This window comes from Filicampus tigris, chromosome 1 (genome assembly GCF_054856515.1).
Source record: "Filicampus tigris isolate MCC_2025a chromosome 1, RoL_Ftig_1.0, whole genome shotgun sequence".
In the NCBI taxonomy this organism is placed as follows: domain Eukaryota; kingdom Metazoa; phylum Chordata; class Actinopteri; order Syngnathiformes; family Syngnathidae; genus Filicampus; species Filicampus tigris.
The window spans coordinates 17,536,761-17,562,097 of record NC_141217.1 but is presented as its reverse complement, the minus strand read 5'-3'; the positions used below and the strand labels follow the sequence as shown (position 1 = coordinate 17,562,097).

At 41.8% G+C, this 25,337-nt stretch overlaps 2 protein-coding genes across 2 annotated transcripts; one reads left to right on the top strand and one right to left on the bottom strand.

Annotated features, from left to right (window-relative positions):
* The first annotated feature begins 5,967 nt into the window (after window positions 1-5,967).
* Window positions 5,968-10,055, top strand: tnnc1a (troponin C type 1a (slow)). Its single transcript, XM_086043366.1, has 6 exons — window positions 5,968-6,266; window positions 7,297-7,327; window positions 7,446-7,592; window positions 8,663-8,777; window positions 9,101-9,237; window positions 9,515-10,055. Exons 1-6 carry the CDS (start codon window positions 6,243-6,245, stop codon window positions 9,544-9,546), a joined length of 486 nt encoding a protein of 161 aa, XP_085899492.1. The 5' UTR covers window positions 5,968-6,242; the 3' UTR covers window positions 9,547-10,055.
* A 7,084-nt stretch (window positions 10,056-17,139) lies between these two features.
* On the bottom strand, window positions 17,140-23,019 carry LOC147153052 (dual specificity protein phosphatase 7-like). The gene is made up of 3 exons (XM_086021535.1): window positions 22,283-23,019; window positions 21,262-21,690; window positions 17,140-18,534 (listed from the first exon to the last, which is right to left on the bottom strand). Exons 1-3 carry the CDS (start codon window positions 22,650-22,652, stop codon window positions 18,224-18,226), a joined length of 1,110 nt encoding a protein of 369 aa, XP_085877661.1. The 5' UTR covers window positions 22,653-23,019; the 3' UTR covers window positions 17,140-18,223.
* Window positions 23,020-25,337: the final 2,318 nt, after the last annotated feature.

The window sequence follows — 25,337 nt, the reverse complement described above, 5'->3', positions numbered from 1 at the left end:
TATTCCACAAACACAATATTTGTCAGAATGCCCTGTTTCAACTAATGGACTTGCATAGAACATATTCTTGAAAAAAATATGTTTGGGTTGACTTCTGCTTTAAGATAACATTAGTTAAATAGCAAACCTGCTGATAAAGTAAAGCCAAAACAATATGTTTGAATTTGTGTGCACTGAATTAGTTTGTCTGGTCCCTCACAAATCAAGGATTTTCATTCAAGACAAATTATGTTTGTACTATGATTACAATGATGTCGCCTTGCCTTATAAATACAATATATCTCTAAAATTTGATGAACTCTACTTGAAAAGACTCCTATTCCTGAGTGATGAATATCATAAATTGAAAAACCTGAAAATTAAGAGTTCAATCATATTTGAATTGCTTTAGTCCCACGTTGTCACTTATAGTTTCAATAATCCACTTTGGTGGTGTAAAAATACCACACCAACGCAGCTTGTAATTGTCATTTTCCAAATCCTTGTGACCCCAAAGTGCCTGTAGGTGTGAAATGTGAGTGCTGATGGCAGCCCGTGTATGTATCAGGCCTGTGACTGACAGGTGACCAGTCCACGGTGTACCTCCAAGGTGACATGCTGCCTTATAAATCTGAAATATCATTGGTCACTTTTTTTAAACATAAAAATGATGGCACTTTAACTAGGATGTGTTGATGTAGGCGTCCAATATAATTGTCATGTAATCAGGAAAAGACGATGTTGTCATATGATTAAAAAAAAAAAAACACACTATAATGCTTAAAAGGCCTGCGCGATGGCCCCATTCAACAAGAGGGGACTGTATTGAAATAAATGAAAGCGATGTGTTTCTTCCATCCAAATCAGCTCAAAGGGAAAATAGCTACAGGCACCGCGGGGACACAAGGGAGATTCTGCTTGTTTGTGCAAATGTGTGTTTATTCTCACACTTTATTGTTGTATTGCTGGTGCATGCATGGTTGCATGCAGCTGGACTGCCAGCTCCAATCGCAACCACTTTGACGAGTCCTTATGCAACTCCAAGTGAACGGTTCATGTGTTCTGATGACGATACTCATCATTTCCAGGTATCACAACAACACACCGTGTGGATGAATATACGGCAGATCTTTGGCATGTCGGTTGTCTTCAAGTGCAAGTCATCTCAAACGTATTTTTTTTAAGAATATGTTTTATGCAGGCCCACTAGTTGAAACACGGCATTCTGATTAACATTGTGTTTGTGGAATAAGAGTTAAGCAGCAAAATCTAGCCATTTTTAGCCATCTCAGGGGGCCGCCATTTTGTCACTTCTGTCGACTGAAAATGACATCACAGTTGCTCAGCTTCAGAAAACGGGTGACCGTGATTGGTCGTGGCTCAGCTTTAGAAAACAGGTAAGCCGTGATTGGTCGTTACCTGAGCCCTGAGCAACTGTGATGTCATTTTCAGTTGACAGCACGTGGCAAAATGGCCGCCACCTGAGATGGTTAAAAACAGGTGGATTTTAATGCTTAACTCATATTCTATAAACTCAATATTAATCTGAATGCCATGTTTAGTCTAGTGAAGGCGCAGACAACATATTATTGCAAAGAATATCATGTGCCACGGTGCTTTAATCCTCATCTTATCCGAACCCAGTCGTTATTAGAGTCCTTTTTTTCCAGTCTCAAGAGCAAGACCACTCTCAAGTACTTCAAACACCAGTGTCAAATGCAGCATTTGTTGAGGTTACTCGTCGAGGGTTGTTCACAACTTGGTTGTCTAGTGGAATGGAAAACATTCGATCCCAGGCAGCCTTGCAACGTGACCACTAGTTGATCAGGATCCAGAGCAAAGCCCACCTTCTCTTTCATCCCTAACCACATACAGTATCTCTCAATTCCTGTTGACCTCCGGCTGGTGAAGCGCTTGTCTTGACATGGCTTTGCCACAAAGTCACAGCCCACCCGGGCCTGCAGCTGCTGGCAGCCAACTTGTCAGCGAGAGGAGGCTGAAAACAAACTAGAAATGGAAAGGACAAAAAGAAAGAATAAAGGAAGAAAGAGAAGGGTACAGGTTCAGCTTCCCTCCTCCCTTTCAGCAATCAAGGAGGTGAGGACACGGGGGGTAAGGGGGAGGGGGAGGAGGAAGCATAAAACCTATGCTTGGAGCTCAGCTGCATGTCAAACCCGATCATTATGTCACATGAATGTTTCAGTCGGGCTGTGTGCTGTTTTGAAGCAGTCGATGTTGACAAATGTCGGCCAGCCGATTCAGTGCTGCCTCTATCACACATATTGACATGTCTTGAAGGTGTTTCTTCGCTTGATCACGGTCAATTGTCTGTCTGACAGGCGCATTGTGTCACCGTGGGTGCGCCGGCACATGTGGCCATGGTGTTGAAAAGGAGACATGTAATAACCCTGATTGTGACCCATCCCACCCATTCCCCCTCCACTCCGGCCCCCACCTGCCCACCTCCCTTGTGGTTCTGATGGTTCTGATTGGTATGGGGGACAAAGAATAGAAAATGATACAGTCACTCCAAGGACCAAATGTGGCATGCAGTGGGAAGACAGAGAGGGAGGTGGAGTGGAATTGTGTGTGCGTGCGTGTGCGTGCGTGTGTGTGTGTGTGAGAGGGGAGGAAATAGCCCCGCTCATCTCTCATTTTCTCCCCGCTACTACCCGGCAGAGTTTCTATGGCAACCCCTCAAAAACGGTGTGCGGTGAATTGTGGATTTGAGATGCGCCGTCTGATTGCGCCGTGTCGAAGAAATGGCTGCCGCTTTCGTCAGCCTTCCACAAACCCCCGTTGTAAGAGGAAATTGGTGGAGAGGGCCAATGAAACAGCACCCAGCATATGCTTGCTTCCATGCAGCTGACAATCTTTGCAAGACAGATAAAAAACAAATAGAAGCTTTATATTCCAAAGCGGGGCCTCCTGCTCATCACTCCTGGCAGCCTCCAGACTGCACTCAGCTTTCCAAACAGGTCTGACCGTGCACACTCATCCTTATGTTGTCGCTTGCAACTGATGAACCAATGACGGCGATTCATTTTTGCTGCTCTCCAAGAGAGACACACAAGAATTGTGCTTTTTATTATGACCAGTGGCCAAGCGGCACAAGGACAAGCAGCACAAATCATGTTTAACTTGCGACCCCTCCCCTCCCCTCTCCCTCCATGGCCTGTGCCACTACCTGCGTGTGTCAGCCATGTGAGGTCTTTGTCAAGGCAATGTGTGTGAACAGAACGCGTTCGCGTACAACAAACGCGTGTGTGCGTGTTCAGTGTGAGCTCTCTGAGTGGCAGCACGATGCTTGTAAGCTGTGCCAGTCCCCATTAGCATCCCATTATAAACCAGCATGATCACTCGTCACTTTGAATGCCTGCTGCACCATGCCGTACACGAGAGAGAGAGAGAGAGAGAGAGAGAGAGAGAGAGAGAGAGAGAAAGAGAGAGAGAGAGAGAGAGAGAGAGAGAGAAAGAGAGAGAGAGAGAGAGAGAGGGAGAGAGAGAGAGTCAAATGATTGAGATGGCCTCGTTTCAAAAGAGCATAAAAACAGCAATGTTTTGCACTGTGTACTATTCAATTTCAATGTGTCTGCAAGTGCTTTGGTTGGTTTGTTTGACCCAGATTTCTCACCTACCCCACTGTTGGTAAATTGGATTTCCGGAGGCAGCCTTGCGCAACTATTAAGTTCAGAGGACAGGAAGTGAACAGCGCCATCTGCTGAGTGGAAATTCCGTTTGTATTCACAAATACTATGTGACAGTGATTCCCGATCTTTATTATTATTATTATTATTATTATTATTATTATTATTATTATTATTATTATTATTATTGAGACAGGGAAGGGGGCACATATTATATTCAGTGTCATCTTCCACACCGCTTATCCTGTACAAGGTCGCGCGGGGAGGTGCTGGAGCCTATCAAAGACCTGAACCGGTCGCCAGAACCAGTCGCAGGGCACACACAGACACTGTCACTGAGTGGGAACCTATCCCACGCAGCTCAGGCGTGTGTACCACTACACCATCAGCGACGTTGCACATGTTTTAATTTCGAAAAATGTCCTCACAATACGTGGATGGACATTTCACTTTTTCTGCCATCCAAGAGCATTTATTTGTTTTGTCTGTCAATACATTACTGGCATAGATAGATGAACAAAAATACATTATTTGTTGTAATTGAAGAATTATCTGCTCAATTAAGTGAAATTTCATAATACAGTTTAGGAGAGGTCACTGGTTGGGACACACTGCTGTAATGTACCACTGCTGAAACTTCACTGAAAAATGTATTGCTTTAATGGCGTTCTGAAAATACAACTCACAAAAACCTTGATTGTTTTTGTCCAAATACTTCTGCCTACAAATTATCATCTGATATGAATGTGAGTGTGAATGTCCGGCCTATGACTGACAGGTGATCACTCCATGTTGTACGTTACATAGATTGATCTGAAGGTACATGTCTGCATTGTGTTGATATGAATTGGTTTTAAACATTGATTCATTCAAATGTGTGCCATCGCATCAAATGCAATAGACATTGGTGGAATTTCAAAGAAAAAAATATACAAGACCCTTCGCAGCTACTATGTCTTGCTTGCTTCCGGATAATCCACATCAGCGCTGTCAAATTCTGCCAGGTTCCAGTAAGAAGCGGTCTGTGGATTATCCACACAAACAGCCACATGTTTGCAGGAAAAATATTTTTAGTTATAACGCAGAGATGAGTTTGCACTGCTGCATGACAGGAAATAAAATGAATCATGTTTTCTTTGCATTAATTACGAGTTCATCTTTAACCACCATCAATGCATTTTGTGTCCATCCGTCCTTGCATAGATCTAATTTCAAAAGTGCTTATCCTCATTAGGGTCATGGGCCAGGTGGACCCCATCCCAGTGTAGACCCTGTACTGGTTGCAAGGCTATAACAGAGCACCATTTATTTTTCTCGTGATTTAATATGTTCACTGCATTTCGAAAGGCCTTTATGTCACATATGTCAATTGTCCTTTATTGTTTTAGACAATAGTGCTCAGCATTGAGTATCCTTCTATTCAGTATCCAATGAATTGCTCATCATTTCTTTTTTTGTGGGAAAATCAACAGTAAACTTACATAGCTCCATTAAAAAAAAAACACACAATAATTCAATCATCTTGTCATCATCGTTTCAGAGAATATTATTTACAAGGAAAAGATTATACGGTAGATTGTAATGTCAAATGCCAGAACAATAGGTTCATGACCTTGTCTTGTCTCATAATCTTGAGAGGAAACCAATTGCAATAATTCATTTAGTGAGTAAGACAGTAACTCAAGCAATTGACGTATTATAAGAATATTTCATTTGAGTGTCATCAGCCCATCAATGTGGCATGGCTCAGGTGCTAAAGTCTCCCACCTTAATTAAACTTTGTGGGTTTGATCCCTTGTGACCATGCATGCTTAAGCAAGATAACAAACTCCCAGTTGCTCATGCGACTGTGTCTTCAGTCCAAAATAAAACTTTATTGCAAAAAGTTAGAAATGTAATCATCACTTAAAATTCTCCAGTTTTATTTTACTCATAACAACTAAGTTACTACTACTAAAAAAAAATAATCTCTGATTTAATTTGTAATGAGTTAACTGTTTTACATGTGTGTTTTTAGTTATGTAACGTATTTCTTTTGATTAAGATGCACTGTACCACATGGCACACATTCCTCCATGCATGTGTTTTTTTTTCTTCTTTTTCTTCTCCACAATCAAACTCACACCGTGCACACCTGCCTCTGACAGTGCTGCCACTTTTCCTACTCTCTCTTCGGACCTTTGTGGTCTGCTTTGCCTCGCCTGCCGGCTTCTTCCCTCTCACCTCCGCCACCAGCGCTCTCCAGAGCTTTCTGTGCCTCTCGTCCAGTTCTAGAGGAATGTTGAGTGTCTCTTTAGCCCCCTCCTAAAAGATTAAGCCCCACCACACTCCCCAACCCTCCTCCCTTCATTCCATTCCCAAGTATGCCCCCCTAAGAGTTGCTGCATTTTTATCTGAGCCCAGTGATTGTGACGGATTGGCCGCATGACACACAGACACAGACACACATTTGTGGGCGCACACTGCTGAGGCCGCCGGGGAGGGACCAGACAACGGCGGGCTCCGGGTATAAAACCTTGCCATGATGAGGCCAGCGTCTTGCCCTGAGCTGAGCGGTACCCACTTCCTCTGTAGCTGCAGGACACCACCAAGACCGGCAGGAGATCAGCCTCCAACATGAACGACATCTACAAGGCAGCGGTATGTCCTCGTGCAATTATACTTGGATGATCACTTACACTATAAAGTTTTGGACAACGTTGCAACCCCCCAAGAGATTAATCATCTGTTTATTGTGTGTCCGTATGTAATGTTTTACATTGCCGTTTGACTTGAATGGCCTCCATTCCAAAGGAGCCTTGACGCGACCTCTACATGTTGGCCCGTTTTACCCCTGTCAGTCCCGATAGGAACCCCTCAGGAGGTTTCCGCCAACCTCATTCATGACTCCAAATGGATCAGTCCAACTTTGCATGTGCTAATTTGGGCTGGTTGCTTGTGGTCCTCTGGTGCCAGAGAGGGGCTTGAGGTTTAGATAACCCAATCCCACCAACCCCCACCCCCCCATCAGCACAGGGCTGAATTCCAGAATTATCTGTGAGCCTGCGAGTTGTGAGGTTGCCCGTCCGCCTCTGCATTGGACCAATAGCTGGCTGTCTTGTCCTCATACATCCCAGAGGAGCAGTGCAGCTGAAACGGGCAAAACCAGGATTGTTTATCACAAATGATTCTCTACAGTGGATCGATTCTTTTACATATTTCATCCTTTGTGGGTGGAGTGCATTTAATTTATAGTGGACAGAGAGAGACAGAGTAATTCAGAGTAACTCTTACATAAGCAGCTGTCTCCTTCTCTCATTCGTGGTAGCTTTTCCAGGATTACTGTTCTATTGTTGCGCCAGAGCCACAAGCTACGCTAATTTAAAACACTGTGTATTCTGTCCTTTATCTACAGTTCCTGATCCTCGTGCCTATTTTTAACCCCGCCTCTTACTGGCTCGCACTTGATATATAGATTCTGTGTTTAGTCAGGGATGGCCCGACGTGTCCAACTAAATATAGCGCTTTTATTTGGTCGAAAAGCGATTAAAAAGTACAATTCACATGGGATGATTTGAAACATTGCTCCAGGAACATGACTTTATGAGTTGGTGTGTTGTAAAATGGTGCACAAATTAGAAACAAGTAAGAGTTTGTTGGCAAAGTCTTCACTCTTTTGTACTGTTTTCAGGTTGAGCAGCTGACAGATGAACAGAAAAATGGCAAGTGGCTTGTGCATAAACCATATACTTCTTTTTATATAGACTCAAACAAAATATTTGCATACATTGTTATGCCTTGCGTCACTTGTTGCTAATGTGTATCTGGTTGTCCTTGCAGAGTTCAAGGCTGCGTTTGACATTTTTGTCCAAGATGCAGAAGATGGCTGCATTAGCACCAAGGAGCTGGGGAAGGTGATGAGGATGCTGGGCCAGAACCCCACGCCAGAGGAGCTGCAGGAGATGATTGATGAGGTGGATGAAGACGGTAAATCAGACAGTCGCTCTTTTGATATGAAAAGAAAATGCTAGGCGTGCTACTTCTTGGATAGGTCAGGAATTTCTTGGCACCGGGAAATTTAATATAAGCGCTAAGGAGCCTAGGTAAGCGAGATCTGACACTTTACATTGCCCAAGACGCGACCCTACTCTCTGTTATTATCTGACGGACTTCCGATTTTAAAATTCCAATGCCAAAATAATTGACATATTGGCGGCACGGGCCAAAACCTCCAAATTCACTAAATTGTTAAATGTCTGTTTTTTTCCACAAATCCATACTATTGGTCAGTCCACATATGTGGGTGTTGTTTTTACAAATTATTGCCCAATCTAAAGTATAGAAAATAGCTCGCGCTCTGACGATGCATTTTTAATAGTTGAACAAACATGCCGTTTTTTGGGGTCTCCTGAAAAGTGATGATTTTGGTGGTACAAGGATTCCGCCCGTTGCCAGCACTATATTGACATGCCAAGTGCAGTCTATGTGCATTATCATCAATTATTTCAAATTTTAGTGAGCGAGAACTATAGCTCAAGAGTGGAAGCAGCTTCTACACTGAAAAAAAATGGTGTGTTGAATTTACTCAACTTTATTTTGTCAAGTGGCTGTGCACAATAGAATCATCTGGATTTAGATGCATTTTTAAGTTGATGTATAGTCTACTTTAAAAAAATGTATCTGGATCCAGATGATTTTATTTCGTGCAACTACTTGATGAATTAAAATTGAGTAAATTCAACACACCTTTTTTTGAGTGTATAGGGAGAATCATCGGGGGCACAATCATTTGTATTTTGTTGTTGTTGTTGCTGAATTTACGCAATTTTATTTAATAAAATGGTTGCAGTAAAGAATCTTTCAAATACATCAATATCACACGTTTATTTATAGCGTATATATAATGTATGACATTATATTTTCACACTACCATTGCGAAATGAATCATGAAATCACAGCACATTCTAACTCAGTAGCAGCATTGTCGCTGAGCCCAAAGGTGATGACGTAGAAGTGGAACACGAGGCTGATATTTAATCAAGTGTGTCTCTGTGCAGGGAGTGGCACGGTGGACTTTGACGAGTTCCTGGTCATGATGGTCCGATGCATGAAGGACGACAGCAAAGGGAAGTCAGAGGAGGAACTGGCAGAGTTGTTTCGCATGTTTGACAAGTGCGTTGCATTTTCTCTATTTCTAACAATTGCAACAAAGCTTGTATTAAAATCAAACGTAACGAACACGACTTGACTGGTAATCAAGTTGCTATGCTAGGTGTAATGACAAAAGCACTGCAAAGCCCAGCAGTTACGCCACAATACTTTTTGGCAGCCAACAATATTCAAGCACGTGAGCCAGACACCTGTTTTTTTCCCACCTACTGAAGTGTCACAAACAATTAAATGCAAGATGAGATCAATTAGGGGACACGCAGACACACGCGCGCAGTATCGGCCCATACTCGCATTCATGTGTTTGTTCATGTGTGATTGAGCAGAAACGCGGATGGTTACATCGACCTGGACGAGTTGAAAACGATGCTGGAATCAACAGGGGAAGCGATTACTGAGGACGACATCGAGGAACTGATGAAAGACGGGGACAAGAACAACGATGGCAAAATCGACTATGACGGTGAGGAGCCTGACGTCACAGCTGTGCTTTCTTCTGTCACTCGTGTGAAGCTCACATGATCATGAGAAAAGGAAACTTGCCACTTGTTCATTCTTGAACAGTCCCCAGTCTACCGGATTTTGCTTGTTTAGTGAATCATTTTCGGACTAATTGATGTGCGGTATATTTGATCATATTTTTTGTATCATTTCTCCAGAGTGGAATGACCGAGAGATTCGTTTTTCTTATTTGGCGTGTGTTGGTAGTTGTTTGCTAACGCAGCCTGTTCGTTTTGCAGAGTTCTTGGAGTTCATGAAAGGGGTGGAGTAATTCATCACACGAGAACATTATTTTTGTATTCCTCTGTCACATCTGGAAAACTGGAAGCTGACTTGGGATGGAGCTTTGGAACGACTTTGCAAGATTTTATCATCTGACTGTTTCTCTTCTATTTTTTCCTACCACCTCCTCTTGCATCGTTGTAAATACAGTTTGTAACTATATGTTGTGCCCATGTGTACTGAATTTGTGTAAATGACGTCTTCCATTTGCAATTTTTTTTTTTTTTTTAATGTCTGAAATTCAGTTTACAGGTATTTTCACTGAGCGGCTGATGTTGTATAGCTGTGTTGTGCACAAAGCTGAATCCTTCTCTGAGTCAACACAGTGACTTTAAGACCAGGTTCAGCATATTTTGTGATGCACGTGACAAACATTTTTATATGTTTGAGACACCCTCAGGACTTTTTGTTTCCCTCTCATAGCCTTGGAAAGCACACGTTTGACGATGTGCTTGGAATGTTCGGTCAAGAAATAAACAAGAGGCATTCGTCAGAGCAGTTTGATTCATAATTTTTTATTTCTTTATAATGATCACATGAATGATTCGTGAAAAGCCATTTTTCTGGCCTACGGTGTCCTTTTGCTGTTTGACCTATTTGTTGTGTTTTTAACATGTGCTTTACAGCTTTATGAGTAATTGTAAAAACGGATCTCACATCCATAGCCACTTGTTTCCTCCGCTTGAGCTTGTCGCTTGTCTGTGGCACGCATGCGACACTGTGTGACTCTCTAGTTGCGCAGTCTATTGAGACAGGAGCTATTTATGTCTAATCATGTTAGTGCCCATGTTAGGGGATCTGGAGTGACTGTCTTGGTGTTGACAATCCCATGCCTTTGTCCTTATAAAGGACTAGAAAAGTGTTGCACACCACAGTGTGCCGTCCCCACGGAGGAGTGGATGACAACTGCTGACCCGTAGAGCACTGACGACAAACCTTTGAACATCTTAGGTCAAATATCGTTTAAACCGATTAAGAAGACTGACATTTGAAATTGAACTCTTGTTCTTTTCTTATAGGTGTCCGATTTACCAGAATCAATGTCAACATTGTTTTGTTTTTTTTCCATTCTTTCATACACTGAAGTTAGCGCTAGCCTGCTAGTGTGCAGGATAAGCAGTAAGGAAAAAAAAATCATGGGCAGACATATGGATGATGTGAATGTTGATGTCATTTTACACGCTATGGATGAGTCAAGCAGTTATTGCAAATACAGTTACAGGGCGCTCGCCACTTGATGTCAGCAGTCAGCTGATGCCAAGACAAGCTTCAGTGCTTTGTTGGGCTCATTGAGAGGCTATAGAACAAGGAAACAGATTTGTGCTGCTATACCAAAGCATTACTGAATGATCGTGGCTCATCTGTGTTTAATTTTTACTAAGGGAAAGGAACTTGCTTCATGTACTAATAAATAAATCGTTTTTTGTTTGTTTATGTCAGGGACTCAGGGACTATGTCGAGACAATGGTAAATGTTGAACAAGCTAGTCATTTTGTAGCTAATTTCCATCTGAAGTCCTGATTAAGAAAACAGTCTTCAGTTTCCGGTTCATTTTAAATGCCAAGGACGATGAAAGGTACATTTGTATGGCCCAATATCAGTCACAACATAACCAGCTCATAAGGGTTGAATTGAAACATTTTCCAAAGGTTTTCCAGATAATAACCCAAATAATGTCTCACGTTCTTACATAAATAGCAAAAAAAACCTGTACTTTTAGACATTAGGTGTTTTCTTTTGTGTCAGTTAGCCACTTGATACACCAGACACCAAAATGAACGAGAAATTGAAGAAAACATGTCAGTCTCTTAATTTAATTACCATGGCTGTAATTTACATTGTTCACACCTCCAGTCACAAAGTAACATGTAGGCATCATCAGGATTTATAGACATTGGGTGGCAAGCCACCAGGAGATGCAGATAGTTTGTTCTATTGTACTATTGTGACAATAAATAAGTCGGTTTAGTGTAACAATGAATAAATAAATAAATAAAAACAAGAATAAATGTAACAACATTTTGTTTGTGAATCAGTAAAAAAAAAAAAAGAACATATTGACATGGAGGATAACAAAAATATAAAATCAACTATAGCAATAAATATTTTAACAAATATTGACAACGTGATCATTATACATACTATATTGTCATATAAATAGTATTCATTTTATGCTTAATAATAAGAAAAGATGTACATTTAATGCTGAACAATGACATTTTTCCTGTACAATAGTTCAGATTAATCAGATTAATCACAAAACGCAGCCATTTTTCCAGAGCTGGGCATTTCAGTAAAAATTGAGCGTCTATTATTCATCATCCATCTGCAGCATGGGTACCCTTCCGTCGTCTGTCATTTGCCTTTTTTTTTTCAGGGTGTGTGTGTGTGTGAATTGTGCTTTCCTAAGATCTTTTTATTTTTCTTCCTTTGGAGAAGGCTCTACAACTGGTGACGGCCTTCAATCCATTGGGGGCAGTATAGCACGGCCGGCAGTGACCGGGTAAAAAGGGATCAGATGAGTGTATTTTGTGATGTCAGTGGTCCGACTGGTGACAACGCTTGCCCGTCTCCGTCCATCATCCCAGCTCCCCTGTGGGTCCTGTCAACGCCATTCAGTCCCATTGGCCCATGTCCATGCGTAGCACAGCTGCACTGTGGACGGCCCGGCGAATAAACAACAGCGCCATCGATTGGCTCCGCTTCCTCTCGTCGCAAAGTCGCTAAGCTGGTATGTGCGGTGTGGAAGAAATCGAGTGGTGCTCTCCCCGCCATCAATGGGAGGCCGCAGCAGCAGAGGAGTGTGTGAATGAATCTGGGGTGTGGCGCCACAAGCTGCAGGCTCTTACGCAAGCTCAGCCTGATGACTCATGCTGGATGTTATTATCGCACATTGCAGTTTAAGGAGGCACCTTCCCCACTTTGGATTCCAGTGACACAAAAGGTTGCCTGAGACGAGGGTGACAGGGGAGGTGTGACGCCTGTGGGATGAAAAGCGATTTGTATAGATAACAACAATATACAGTACGCTATCAACATTATGTAACTGATTTCATTCAGGTTCATTCAACCAGTGTGTGTGATGAGTGGGTAAGGAAGAATCTCTCACACACATACACACAGTACATACCTCCTTTGTAATTTTTTTTAATATAAGTAATTCATTCATATTCATGCATGTCATGAAATCGGGCTCCGGCTGTGTCACTGAGCTCTGCCAACAATGTGACGCTTTTATAACCTCTTCCCAGCGCTGTCTGATTTATAGCGCTATAAAAGGAGTCACAAAATCCTGGGTAGAGTGAGGACTAGCGGGGATACAGTGCGGATGAGGGTGTTAACCACCCATGCCATCTTTGTGCCACCCAGACAGGAAGGCCTCAATCGACGGTTCCTGTCTTTCTGGCTTTTCATGCCGCATGGCGTAAAAGCCTACTAAAAATAAATAAATAAATGAGCTATTTCTCTTTTGTTAGCTCCTGTAATAACAATTTCTGTCGCTGTGCTGTTGATCGCTTCAGACCAAGACAATGTGGTCATTATGGAAGCGTCAAATTATTGTACAATAATTACAGAGAGTTGGATGAGTGCCAGCTTTTGTAAAAAGAAAGAAAGAAAGTAGTGGTAGGCTGTTTGAGTTGTCATAAATACGTAACAAGGAAGTGGAAGATGACACAAAAAGAGAGTGGAAGGCCTGCGTATCCAGCTTGAACAGACAGAATATTGTATCGTGACGCTCCAACCCACTTGTGGCGCTGAGAACACCGAAGTACTGTCTCGACACTGCCTGGACATAATGGCCCACACAACAGACACAGAATTGGCAAATTCCACAATAACTATTCATTGATTCAAATGAATGACGATGATTGTTTAGCTTGATTTCTACCACTGGAGGGTTGGTCTATTTTTACCATTTTCCAAAGGGCAATCGCTGGTAGAAATACAGATCATTTGTGCGCCTATATTCAACTTAAAGAATAAAGGTTTACAGTTCTCACTGTTATTTCTCAATGCCGGAGTAGAGCCTGAATGCTTTTGTATGTTGTAAAAACACAAAAATGAATGGTGTTCAAATGTTGAATCGGCAAAAACTACCATGTCCAAGGTAGCTGAGATCTTGCTTGGAAAAAAAATTCCATGTCTGAAGCGTGACAGAGTTCTTTGAACCTGCAAGAATTGTGATCTTAAAGCAAATCCAAACCCCTCTACTGGAATTCAACTTCAATCAATTGTGCTTAACTCATTCTATCTAAATGACATATTTATATGTCATTTCACAGGGGGTCTGAAAAAGTCTGGTTCTGAATGAGTTTTAAAGTAGGCCAAACATCACATGTGAAAAAAAAAAAGGTTTTGCAGGTGCTGGAGGCAGATATTTTTTTTTAATTTTCAATATATCCGTATAAGAATTTTCTCTTTTCAAATCATAAAACTGATGTATTGCTAAATTGACCAACCTGAGTCCCGTCCATCCTTTTGGGGCTCATTTAGGCTGTAGGCAGCCTGTGTAAAGGTACCAACAATGCCGATGGCAGGTAGTTCCCAGAGCTGCCTCCTGCACTGCTCCCAAACTCAGAACACAGACAGAGCGATGACGTCTGTGTTGTGGAGCTTCGAGTGAGCCATGTTCGACAATACCAGTGTTCCCTTTCATTCTCTTGACCACAGACTCAAGTGCAAACACACACATTTGTTCCTGTACACTTGTGCTCTCAGTCTACTGTAAAGTGGCGGATGGTGGGAATTGGCTCTGAATTGAGACTTCTGGTAGTAACAGATGGGCGGATCGCTCCACCACTAGGATTCCATGTGGCTCTGTTTCACACACGACCTACATTCTCTTGGACAAAAGCGACATTTAGCTTGCACTTCACAGGGCATATTGTACATTACCCTCCAGTGCCCCCACTATAGGGTTCGCTGTTGTTTTGATACAATATTTCTGATATATCAAATAGAGATGCAATGTGGCCCTGGAATATTGCATGACATGATGGATGTCTTCACATTTAATCTTGTAGCATGGTGACAAAATCATACACATAGTTGAGCCTTGTACGGTCGCTAAATGTGTCCTGTCAGTATCGGAGGGAATCTGACTCCGGATCTGTTTAATCCATCACACGTATCGGCAAGAATGAAGTACTGAAAATGGCTTTAATCTCAAATAAAAGGAGATTAAGCCATCTTCATTCCAATACAAGTATAGATGACTCAATGACAGCAGAGCTATTCCTGTCATTGAACGTAACCGTTGAACGTATTCAAGGAACTCCATTTTGGGCACGTCAGCTGCCATCACGACTCCTAGCAAACATGGAAGGTATCCCGGTTATCCGACTGTGCCATAAAGATGAATTTATAAAGTGGCGTCTTTCAAAAATGATGACAAAAGATGCATGATGTCATGGCTCCTCAGTGTCATGAGGTCCCCAATGTTGAGATTAGGAATATTCTACCCTGGCATGAACATCTGTACAAGCAAGGGAATCAGCAAACTATTAGCACTCTTTTCCTAAAACAACACAGCCTTTCTCTAAAATTGACGGTCTATTCATAAAGTTGAATAAACATATTTCTATTCCAAGCGTTGTGCAATCCAGGAAGAAGCAGCTGTGAGCATACTGTCAGCCATGCAGTATGCTAAGCATGCTCTTATAACCACAGCAGATGTGATTGCGAACCAGCTCCGACTGGCTTCTATATCACATAAACACGTTGCAAATGGGCCTCGACACCCAGCTAAAATCCCATCGGCCTCATGCACATCTGCTTCCACAACAACGAGTGCTGAGCTAGCACATTTGGGTATTGAAGAAAAAAAAAAAGTTTGTGGATCACAGGTTTGCTCATCTCTGGTATCTTCGGACTAAGTGGACTCCATTCCCGTCCAGTACTAAAATAGATGCCAAATATCATATTCAATAGTCATCACAATGTCAAAATGGACAATGAATAATTCAAATTTACCCAAGTTACCCCTCGATTTATTCTACAAAGTATTGATTGACGGCGTTCAAAAGCTTGTCTATATCAGTTATATAAATTAATTGACAGAGCAACAGAATATTATAGTTATAAAGACTTAACACTGGCTCCAAGTCAGCTGAAGAATAGATTTTAACATTAAACTACTATTGGTCTATAAATCACAGAATGGCTTAGGTCCAGAATACATGAAAGAAATCCTCATGGAATATAAACCCTGCAGGGTTCTGAGGTCAGCAGACTCAGGTCCATTAGCGGAGCCCAGAATTCAAAGCAAAATGGTGCATCAGCCTTTAGCTGTTATGCTGCACGCAACTTGAATAAACTGCCAACAGAACCGAAGATAGCCCCAAGTGTAAATGCTTTTAAATCCTGGGTAAAAAGCTATGCTTTTCCCCCCTATACCTATGAATAAGATCTTTTAGACTTCATCATTTCTCTCATCAAATTTCCAAAATGCTACATTCTTTCTGGCAATCTTTCTAGTATATTGATATTTTGAAATATTCTGAGCTGTACTGAATAAAAAAAAAATCAGCACATCAATACACAAATTCTAAAACTACTACATAAATGTATTTCCTGTGTGCATCCTAAAGTTGGGTACACACACAGTGTGCAGGTTTTCTGTTTAAATTAAGTGCGGCAGTCCTATGGTGGGGTGCAGCTTTCCGTTGCCTATACCTTACTGACACTGTAAGCCTGAAAATAATCACAGATCTGGCCTGCAGGTATGTGACTTGCCAGGCTCAGTCTTGCAGGAAAAGCCCATCACTCAATAGCTTTCATTATTCGCACTGTGATGTGTTGCCAGGCATGCCCTTTCATGCGCCGAACAGTTGCAGCAAAAGTTGAAGGCTGGCCTTAAAGCCGGCTCAATATTCTCAAGCATATCAGTAGTGAAGATGCAAGTAATACAGCTCCAGCACAGCATGTAAATCATTCAATCCTGGGGGGAGGGGCCTGCTAGTGTTAGTTTGTCAAAGTTGCTAGTCGGAAACACTAACGGAAGCCCGTTTAAAATGGTAGTCGGTAGGAGAATACTATTTGGTCCGGTCGGGCAAAATGGCGGATAAACGCACGGCGGAAGGGTACCCCGACTGTAGGCGATAAACAAACTGTGAATTTTTAGTCAAATGCCCAGCTCTAGTAATTAGGCAGAAAGAGAAAATGCTGACAATAAGGCACCTCAGGTACAGAAATCAAACATAATTCACAATCATTTGTCACACTCAATAAACATTTTAGTCTAAATTTAAAACTACTGCTTTCACCTGTATTAACTGTTGGCTTGCCGAGATGGCACAATGGACACACTGTATTGAAGAGGTTCCCTAAGTACATTCTGTCCATAACATTCATGGTTTCAGAAAGAGGTAAGGTTAAGTGCTGTTGTGGAAATATGACCAGAATGCAAAGTGAAAACGGGTCAGAAAGAAGCTATTGTATACGATCAGCACTTGACAAATTACAGAAAAATACTTTTTTTCAGATTATGAACAATTTAGGTCTGAACTGTAGGTAATTGTTGTCTGACACGGCGACCCAGCTTGTCATGTAAGAAACCAAATCAAAGAGACACAAGAGCACATTCAAGTAAAAATATACAATATATTTGTTATATAAACTTGTACATAATACTTTGGACATTTTAGTTGAACATACACTATACATAAGGGTCAGAATCAGGTCACTGTTCGATCCTTCATTATTCTTGAGAAAAGGGTCCCCCAAAGCAGTTTACTGTATGTACATCTTTACAAACGTGGCAACCAAAACAGCCCTTTGATGCACTTGGCGAGACCATGACGTGATAGAGATGCCTACAAAAATCCCTGAAAAATAGCTCTCGGTGAGGTAAGAACACATTAGTCCAACTTTCACTCATTCTTGTGTCAGTCTCGCGCGTTAGCTCGGAGGCCTGAGGGGCAAGTAGACAGCTAATTATGCGCCATCTCGTTTCCCTTAGTGTAAGTAATCATGTTACACTTTTGTTAAAAGATGCCAAACCTTGGTCCAGTTACTCAAGGTCAATTTCATTATTTCAGAGTTTGAAAATATAAGAAAAAAACAACAACAACAAGATCTGTGGTATATGGCGGAACACAGTCATGCAAATCAGTCTTCAGAATGAATAGCAGTGTTATATGCGTCAAATATCATTTTGCCATATGTAGCCTCTTACCTTCTTGTTGTTAAAAAATATGAGTGAGAACATTCTGACTTACAACATAAGCCACTGGCTTTTGTGGTGGTTTGTTTCAATTGCACGACAGTTGAACAGCCAACAGAATTAAGAAGTTGGACAGAAAATCAAGGCCGGATGACTGTAGTAGCTTATTTTCCCTCAGTCGCAAAACATTCAGATTGACAAAGACTCTATTAAGACCATTGAAGCGGCAGTCATGACTAATACAAAGTAAGCTGGTTAAAAAATTAAAGAGGGAACAAATAACAGTCAAAAAGCAATCTCGACAGAAACATTTTGAACATGTTCTATTATGGCGGCACGTGACCACGACGTGTTGATGTCACATACTGATTAACACATTTCTCCTTGTGTTACATAATAAGGCAATCAGACACCGACTCAAATATGGCTTGCCCTCTGCCGAAGTTGCAGAGAGGTCAGGAAGCTGATAAGCTAAAACAACCACCACCAACATTCAAGACGTTCATGTAGAGTCCAGTGTGTCCAGCTGAAAGACGTTGTGATTGGTTGGTGTGGTGAAGAAGAGCTGCTCTTCGCTGGTGGAGCGGTTGTCGCAGGGACTGTGCAGCCCCAGCGTCCGCTCAAAGTCCAACAGCTGGCCCATGAAGTTAAAGTTGGGCGAAATGTTGGACTTCTTTCTCTTGACAAAGTCGTAGGCGTCGTTGAGCGACAGGTTGAGTCTCTGCATCAAGTAAGCCACGGTGACGGTAACGGAGCGGCTGATGCCAGCCAGACAGTGGACCAAGATGCCACACTGCTTGGACCGAGCTTCGTCTGCCAAAGGGAAAGAAAGCCAGCGTCAGCAAATCTAGAGCCTTTTTCACAAATAATTTCATTCATCAGCGTGACTTAAGTAGGCAAAAACAATCAGCTTGTTGGCACAATGGCGCCATTATAATCCTCTACGGACGGACCGAAAAAGCTTGAGACTTATTCTGGGATCTCATTTGCTATCTGAAAAACATGCACCAAATATCCGGTTGATTCCAGACCAAGACTTGTGACCCTGCAATCAGATGCAGCACAGAGAGTGGAAGTGCTACTTCCTTCCTGGTTCTACGCCTGAACCTCTCATGAAACTGATAAACAAGCTGTGGTTTTGAGGGCAGTCGAGTTTAGAGAGCGTTAGTCAAATTGGAAGCAGCTAACGCGTGCGTAATGGCGTGCTGCGTCTCATTACCGATGCATCCTTGTTTCAACTGTTAAGCAACAATTGGCAGCCTTCACGCCGTCACGGCATAAACCGACACTTATTGAGGAATATAAAACACCACGTTCCATCCTACAACCAATTATTGAAAAAACGTTAGCACGCCTGAAATTTGGCCTCACTCTAAAAAGAAAATGTAATGGCAGATGGCAGCACACTCATAAAATTTGGGATGGTCTTGGGACTATACTTCCACCGTGGCGTGGATGACAGTTTTTTGCTGTTTTCCAGTGTCTATTGTACAAAGTATTTTGTGTTAATTTATTGCTTTCACTTGTAATATTATTGCTATTTTGTTGTTGTATGTAAAGTGCTTTGTTACAGCTCTAGCTGTTCTGAAATGCGCTATACAAATAAAGTTGTATTGTACACCTTTACAAACTATATCACTGTCATCTTTGGAGAAATGTTAAAACAAATACATGTCCAATCTATCTGGTAATTCAGTGTTTTTCAAACTTTTTTGAGTCAAGAGACATTTATTTCATTGAAAAAATCCCGCGGCACACCCACCATCTGAAATTGTGAAAAAAAAAGCTTATTTTAACAATATAAGTGTTATATTGTTTAAATAAGCATTTTTTTTTACATTGAAGAATCCCGTTATATTATAACGTCTTGAATAGGAATCAAACACAAAGAAAGAAGTATTTTATAATGTTTCATATTGATACTTAGTGTGAAACATTGGCCTGTTTGGATAAACATGCGTCACTAATTCGCTTGAGTCTAAAGAAAGACAATTAGCTACCTGCTGCTGCTGTTGCTACCTGCTGGTATGGAAGAGTACTACAATGAAGTAAAGACATGCTTACACTGCCAGGCGCTAGACTGCACAGGCACACAAATTAGAGAATTTCCCACGGTACACAGGACAATATCTCACACAGTTTGAAAAACACTGTTGTAATTATCACAGTCAAAGCAAGATTAGGATGGCATCTTTCTAGCTAAATGTACCTTAAGGATTTCCTGTTATTGTTACAGTATGAAAGTAGTAGTCATAGACAGCAACAGTGTATCCCACCGGATAGCCAAAATATGTACCAAAAACAAAAAACAAACAGGTTCCACATCCTTGTATGACTAAAAAATAAATCTGAATTTAAGAAAGGCCTCTGTAGAGATCCCAACTACTGCTAAAAACAAACAAAATTTGAACATGATGGTCCTGTAGCATATTTTTAATGTAGTCTAGTATACCCTCGTCGAGTGCTGCACTATATTGGACAAACATGTTGATGCAGATGTTGAATACTGCAATCTCGATTTTACAGAAATATTGAACATATACCTAAAGAAATAACATCATTGCTATCTTATGAAATAAATTTTAAAAAATCATGTGGCAAATAAGCAGGCTCAATGTATTCTTAGCTAATCAATAGTAATAACTTTTTTTTTATATAAATTATTTTGTGTTAGTAGTAATCTCCCTAGATACTATTCACTTATTGGATGGCAATGCGTATTTAAAGGTTTAGGCAACCCCCCAAAATCTGTAATAATATGTTCAATGTACCTTCACTAGTCTAAACATGGCATTCTGGTTAATATTACGTTTGTGGAATATGAGTTAAGCAGCAAAATCCACCCATATTAGCCATCTCAGGGGGCGGCCATTTTGTCACTTCTGTCAACTGAAAATGACATCACAGTTGCTCGGGGGCTCAGGTAATGACCAATCACGGCTCATCTGTTTTCTGAAGCTGAACGATGACTGGTTGTGAGATGGACAAAAACGGGTGGATTTTACTACTTAACTCATATTCCACAAACACAATATCAATCAGAATGCCGTGTTTAGACTAGTGAAGGTACATAGAACATATTATTACAGATTTTGCCAGATTTTTTTTTACAAATTATTGACCATTCTGGAGTGTTGAAAACAGCTTGCGCTCTTTGACTATGCAATGTTAATTCTTGAACAAACATGCCATTTTGGGGTCCCCCGAAGAGTGATTCATCCCGACCGACCCCATCAATATGAAATTTACTACGCATCTTTGCGATACGCATATTGCGTGGGCCATTATTGTGCACCCCTAAAGACATGGATTCAACTCAGAAAAATTAAAACCAATGAAATAAGCAAAGGATAAGCAACCGTGAGGGAATTACACAGCTGATTAAGATTAAATGTTTTACATTTGAAATTTATGATTAAAAACATTGAGATCCATTCAGTTTACTTAAATGTAACAACAGACACTCATGTCATTGTGATAATAAACAAAAGCAAAACAGATATTTTTTGGGGAGCGGTGGGGTTGCATATGCACACTCACCTATAAATGATATTGCCTCTGGGAAGAACTGGGACAGATTTTGACTCCAGTGGTCCGAAATGGGGATCTGTTTATACCTGAAGCGTCCGTCATGTTCGAACAAGTTGGGGAGATTGGGTGTGACATTCAGGATGTACTTGATGTTGTATTGGCCCAGCACATCTAGGTTGGTTGAGTCTTTGGCACAGCCCAGGTAAAGGTAAGGAAGGATCTGGACGGGGAAGGTAGGCTGATTGCTGGGAAGGGGGCTCTCCTCAGACTCTGTTGCGCTGCTGGGTTCTCGGTCAGATTCGCCATCTGAACAGTCAGAGCTGATCCGCAAATTTCCAAAACCCAGAAAGGAGAGCGGAGGAGAGGAGCTAGGACAGGAGCTGTCGAGGAGCGTCTCACAGTGTTCTGGGTACTCGGTGTGGAATTTTACAAAGCCACCTGGAAGAGAGCCAAAAAAACACACATGAGAAAAATCAGTTCCTAGTTTAGAGAATCCAAAGGAATGATGTCATTTCGGTGAACAAAGTAGCGGCATTGGAGTGAAGCGGCGTAGTACACAAGTAGATCCGGTTCTCCTAACAGACCATTCATGAAATGCATGCCTGCTCCAGCACAGCAAAACACAACGTAGCCATTTTGGAATTTTAATTGAGAATCTCAATGGCACACTGAGAACTTTGGAGCAAGAAACACACACTAAACTCTTGGCATATTTCGAGGGGACCGACAGCACCACAAACAATATACATTTTTATTAAGACCTGGAGTCGCCTTTTAAAAAGTTTTAAACGTGCAGTCAAACTTTTCGCGTCCCTTCAAACAGAACAAGCACCACAACATATCAACCTTCGCCTTAATGACGCAATACCATTACTGCTATTAGTTTGATTCGAAGTTGATATAAGTGACATAAAGCGTGTTTGCATTTTCAACTTAACACTAGTTAACTCTGCACGGAACGGTACAGTACTCACAGCTCGAGTTAACGACATGTTATCTGTCGCTCAGAGTAACTTATTTAGACACGTACCTTCCAGGTAGTGCGCTTTACAGCCGTCCTCCCAGAGTTTTTGAAGAAGCAAACCCAAAACGGACGACGGGGTGCCGCTGTCCGGCCAACAGACTGTGCTCTCGTCGTACAAAACCACCGTGTCCGTTTGACATCGTCGCGTGAAATTCTCTTTGTCCTCGTGGCTGGGAATGATGGTCCGAATGGGGATGTTGCCCTTCTTGAACCTGCGGAGCATCAGGCCCGGGATGGCCACGCTGATGGCGCCCTCGATGTGGGACGACTCGTACAGCTCATGTGCGCGGCAGTCGAGCAGGAGCACCGAAGCGGCGCCCGATTCCAACTCCACTTGCAGCCATTCCACGCTCTTACTCGCCGTCACATTAGACATATCGCGCTTAGTGTCGAGCTCGGTGGCTTTCCTTCTACATGCTCCGATTTCCCCGCGGCGACGCGCTACATTTTACCCGCAAACAGGGAGCCCCGCGGCCGCGACGGGCGTTCGGCTTGGCGCAAGAGCTGAGCGGAGAGCTTTTCCCCTTTTTTCCGCTTCGCCCTTCCCATCAAGCGGAGAGAGTGAGCCTTCCACTAATGCACCGACGGCGAGGCGAGTACGCCTTAACGTGCAGTATTCCACCTTGAAACGTAAATTCTTTTGAGGCAAAAAAAATGTTTGTCAACTTCAGCTCCGCATCGTACCACACTTGAGTTTTCTCATTCCAATGCATGACAGCAGAGCAACTCCGGAGGGAGGAGTTTACTCCCCGATGACTTTAAAGTCGTAACAGGAAGAAGTTAGGTAACAATCGATCATTTTTTAATCACCTTTAATATATATATATATATATATATATATATATATATATATATATATATATATATATATATATATATATATATATATATATATATATATATATATATATATATATATGAGTAATAGTTCCTAGTCAAGCTTTAGAATACAATTAAAGAATGTACTGACTTGAATAAAGATATATTGAATACAATTGACGAATAGGATGAATAAATAAATGCAGTCAAACAATGTAGACAATAGCGCATTTGTCTCTTCTCTTTCTGGTACGATTTTGATGCTATGTAAAGCACTTTGAATTGTCTTGTGCATGAAATGTGCTAGACAAATAAACTTGCCTTGCCTAGTCTTGCCTTCAGTTTGAACTACAGTCCTCTCCAAAAGTGTTGGAATGGCAAGGTAAATTACTTTGTTTGTGTTGTATACTAAATACATTTGGGTTTCACATCAAAACGTGTATATGAGACAAAAGTTCAGAATTCCAGCTTTGATTTCACAGTATTTAGGCCTACATCTAGATTAGTTAAACATCTCAGGATAGAGCTCCTTTTTGTTTGAAGCCACCCACTTTCCAATTGAACACATGTATTGGAACCGATATTATTAAACTAACCTAAAGTGAATAACGTGATATTTGGTGACATATAACCTTACTTACAATAACTGCATCAAGCCTCATGCTACCCATTGACTTCACCAGACTGCTGCATTCTTCATTTTCCAGGCCTTTACTGCAGCATCTTTCAGTTTTTATTTGTTACTGGGGGTTTCTTCCTTCAGGCTACTTTTCAGGAGCTGAAATGCATGCTCTATTGTGCAAGGTGGCTTGGTGGTGAATGAGGATGAATACGAGGGATGAGGCATTTAGGGGGCCGTAAGATGCGTGCAGAGGGAAGGCAAGCATGCAGCTCATCTGCTTCCACACGTGAGTGGGGGGAGGGGGGGGGCGGATGTGCAAAGCATCAGGATTAACACAGAATGAGGAATACAGCTAAACCTGCACATACGCGCGCATTCTAACCACTGCACGCCGATCCAGCAACAAGCACATTGGTTTCCACATCCCACCATCACCGCGTATGCACCTGCCCCCAACACTTATAGCACCATGTGCTAAACACATTGTGCCTGTGGCTCTGCATGCTCGCCCACATAATCGCTGCTCAAGATGAACTCACATACAGTAAATGTGACCTTTTTTTTTTTTTTTTTTAACAGGAATCAAAGTGGCTGCCATTGCAGAGGAGAGAGTATGATGGAAAACTCTTCACGCACATTTTGTGTCTTTTCTGCGGGTGATATGAAAGATGACCTTGTCAATCACATCTGTCCCATGTGACCCATGCAATTACTGCATTAATTGTAGGCTAACTACATCAGTATGCTCATAGTGAATTGAAGATTAACGCGAGCTGGGATGACTCGCATGATAGCGATGGTCACCTGACTGCTCCACTTCCACCAGCACTTTGGTTACATAATGCTCTCCAAAAACGTGACCGCATGATAATTCAAGTGTGAGAGAGGAGGCGTCTTTGGTTCACAGAGGTCCAGGTTTTGCGTGTCAAGTTGTGCATCTGAGGGCTTTCGTGCAAAGCCCCCGCCAGCACTCTTGTCATGTGCACATGCACAGCGGACTGTAGTCAGACCACAGCTTCCACTCGAAAAGACCGAGTAAAGCAGGGCCGGCCCTAGCCAATGTGGCACCGTAGGCGAGATTTTATATGGCGCCCCCCCCCCCCCATTGCAGATTTACATAGGCTTATCAATGATGCTGATTATTTTTTAAGATTGCCTTTAACTTATATCATGTTCCACAATTTAAAACAAAATGGAACATTTTCTTCATTACACAACGATTGTGCGAGTGTCTTGCTGTTGCGACATTTAGTTGGACAAACCAAAAGTAGCAATGTCTTGAACTCTCTTTCTCCCATTTTCACTGCTCTTTTTTTCCTTCCCTGTGCTCTGGATAGTTTTGGTCATTTTGATATGTTTACAAAGTTGTCTGGGGTCACATCAATAAGTTTGCCCCTCCCCCCACAGAGAGCAAGCACAAAGTCAATCAGCTAGAGGAGGGCGTATTTGCTATTATTGTTTGTAGTAATATTAATTTGGCATTGATTTAAATTTTAATCTGTTGGTTGTTTTATGTTCAGGGTTAGTTGTCAAGTACAAGTTACTTTTGCACCAAATTTAGATCCATACAGTTTCCCCACTTGAAAGAGATGCATTCATTCATTCAAAGAGGATTTTTAT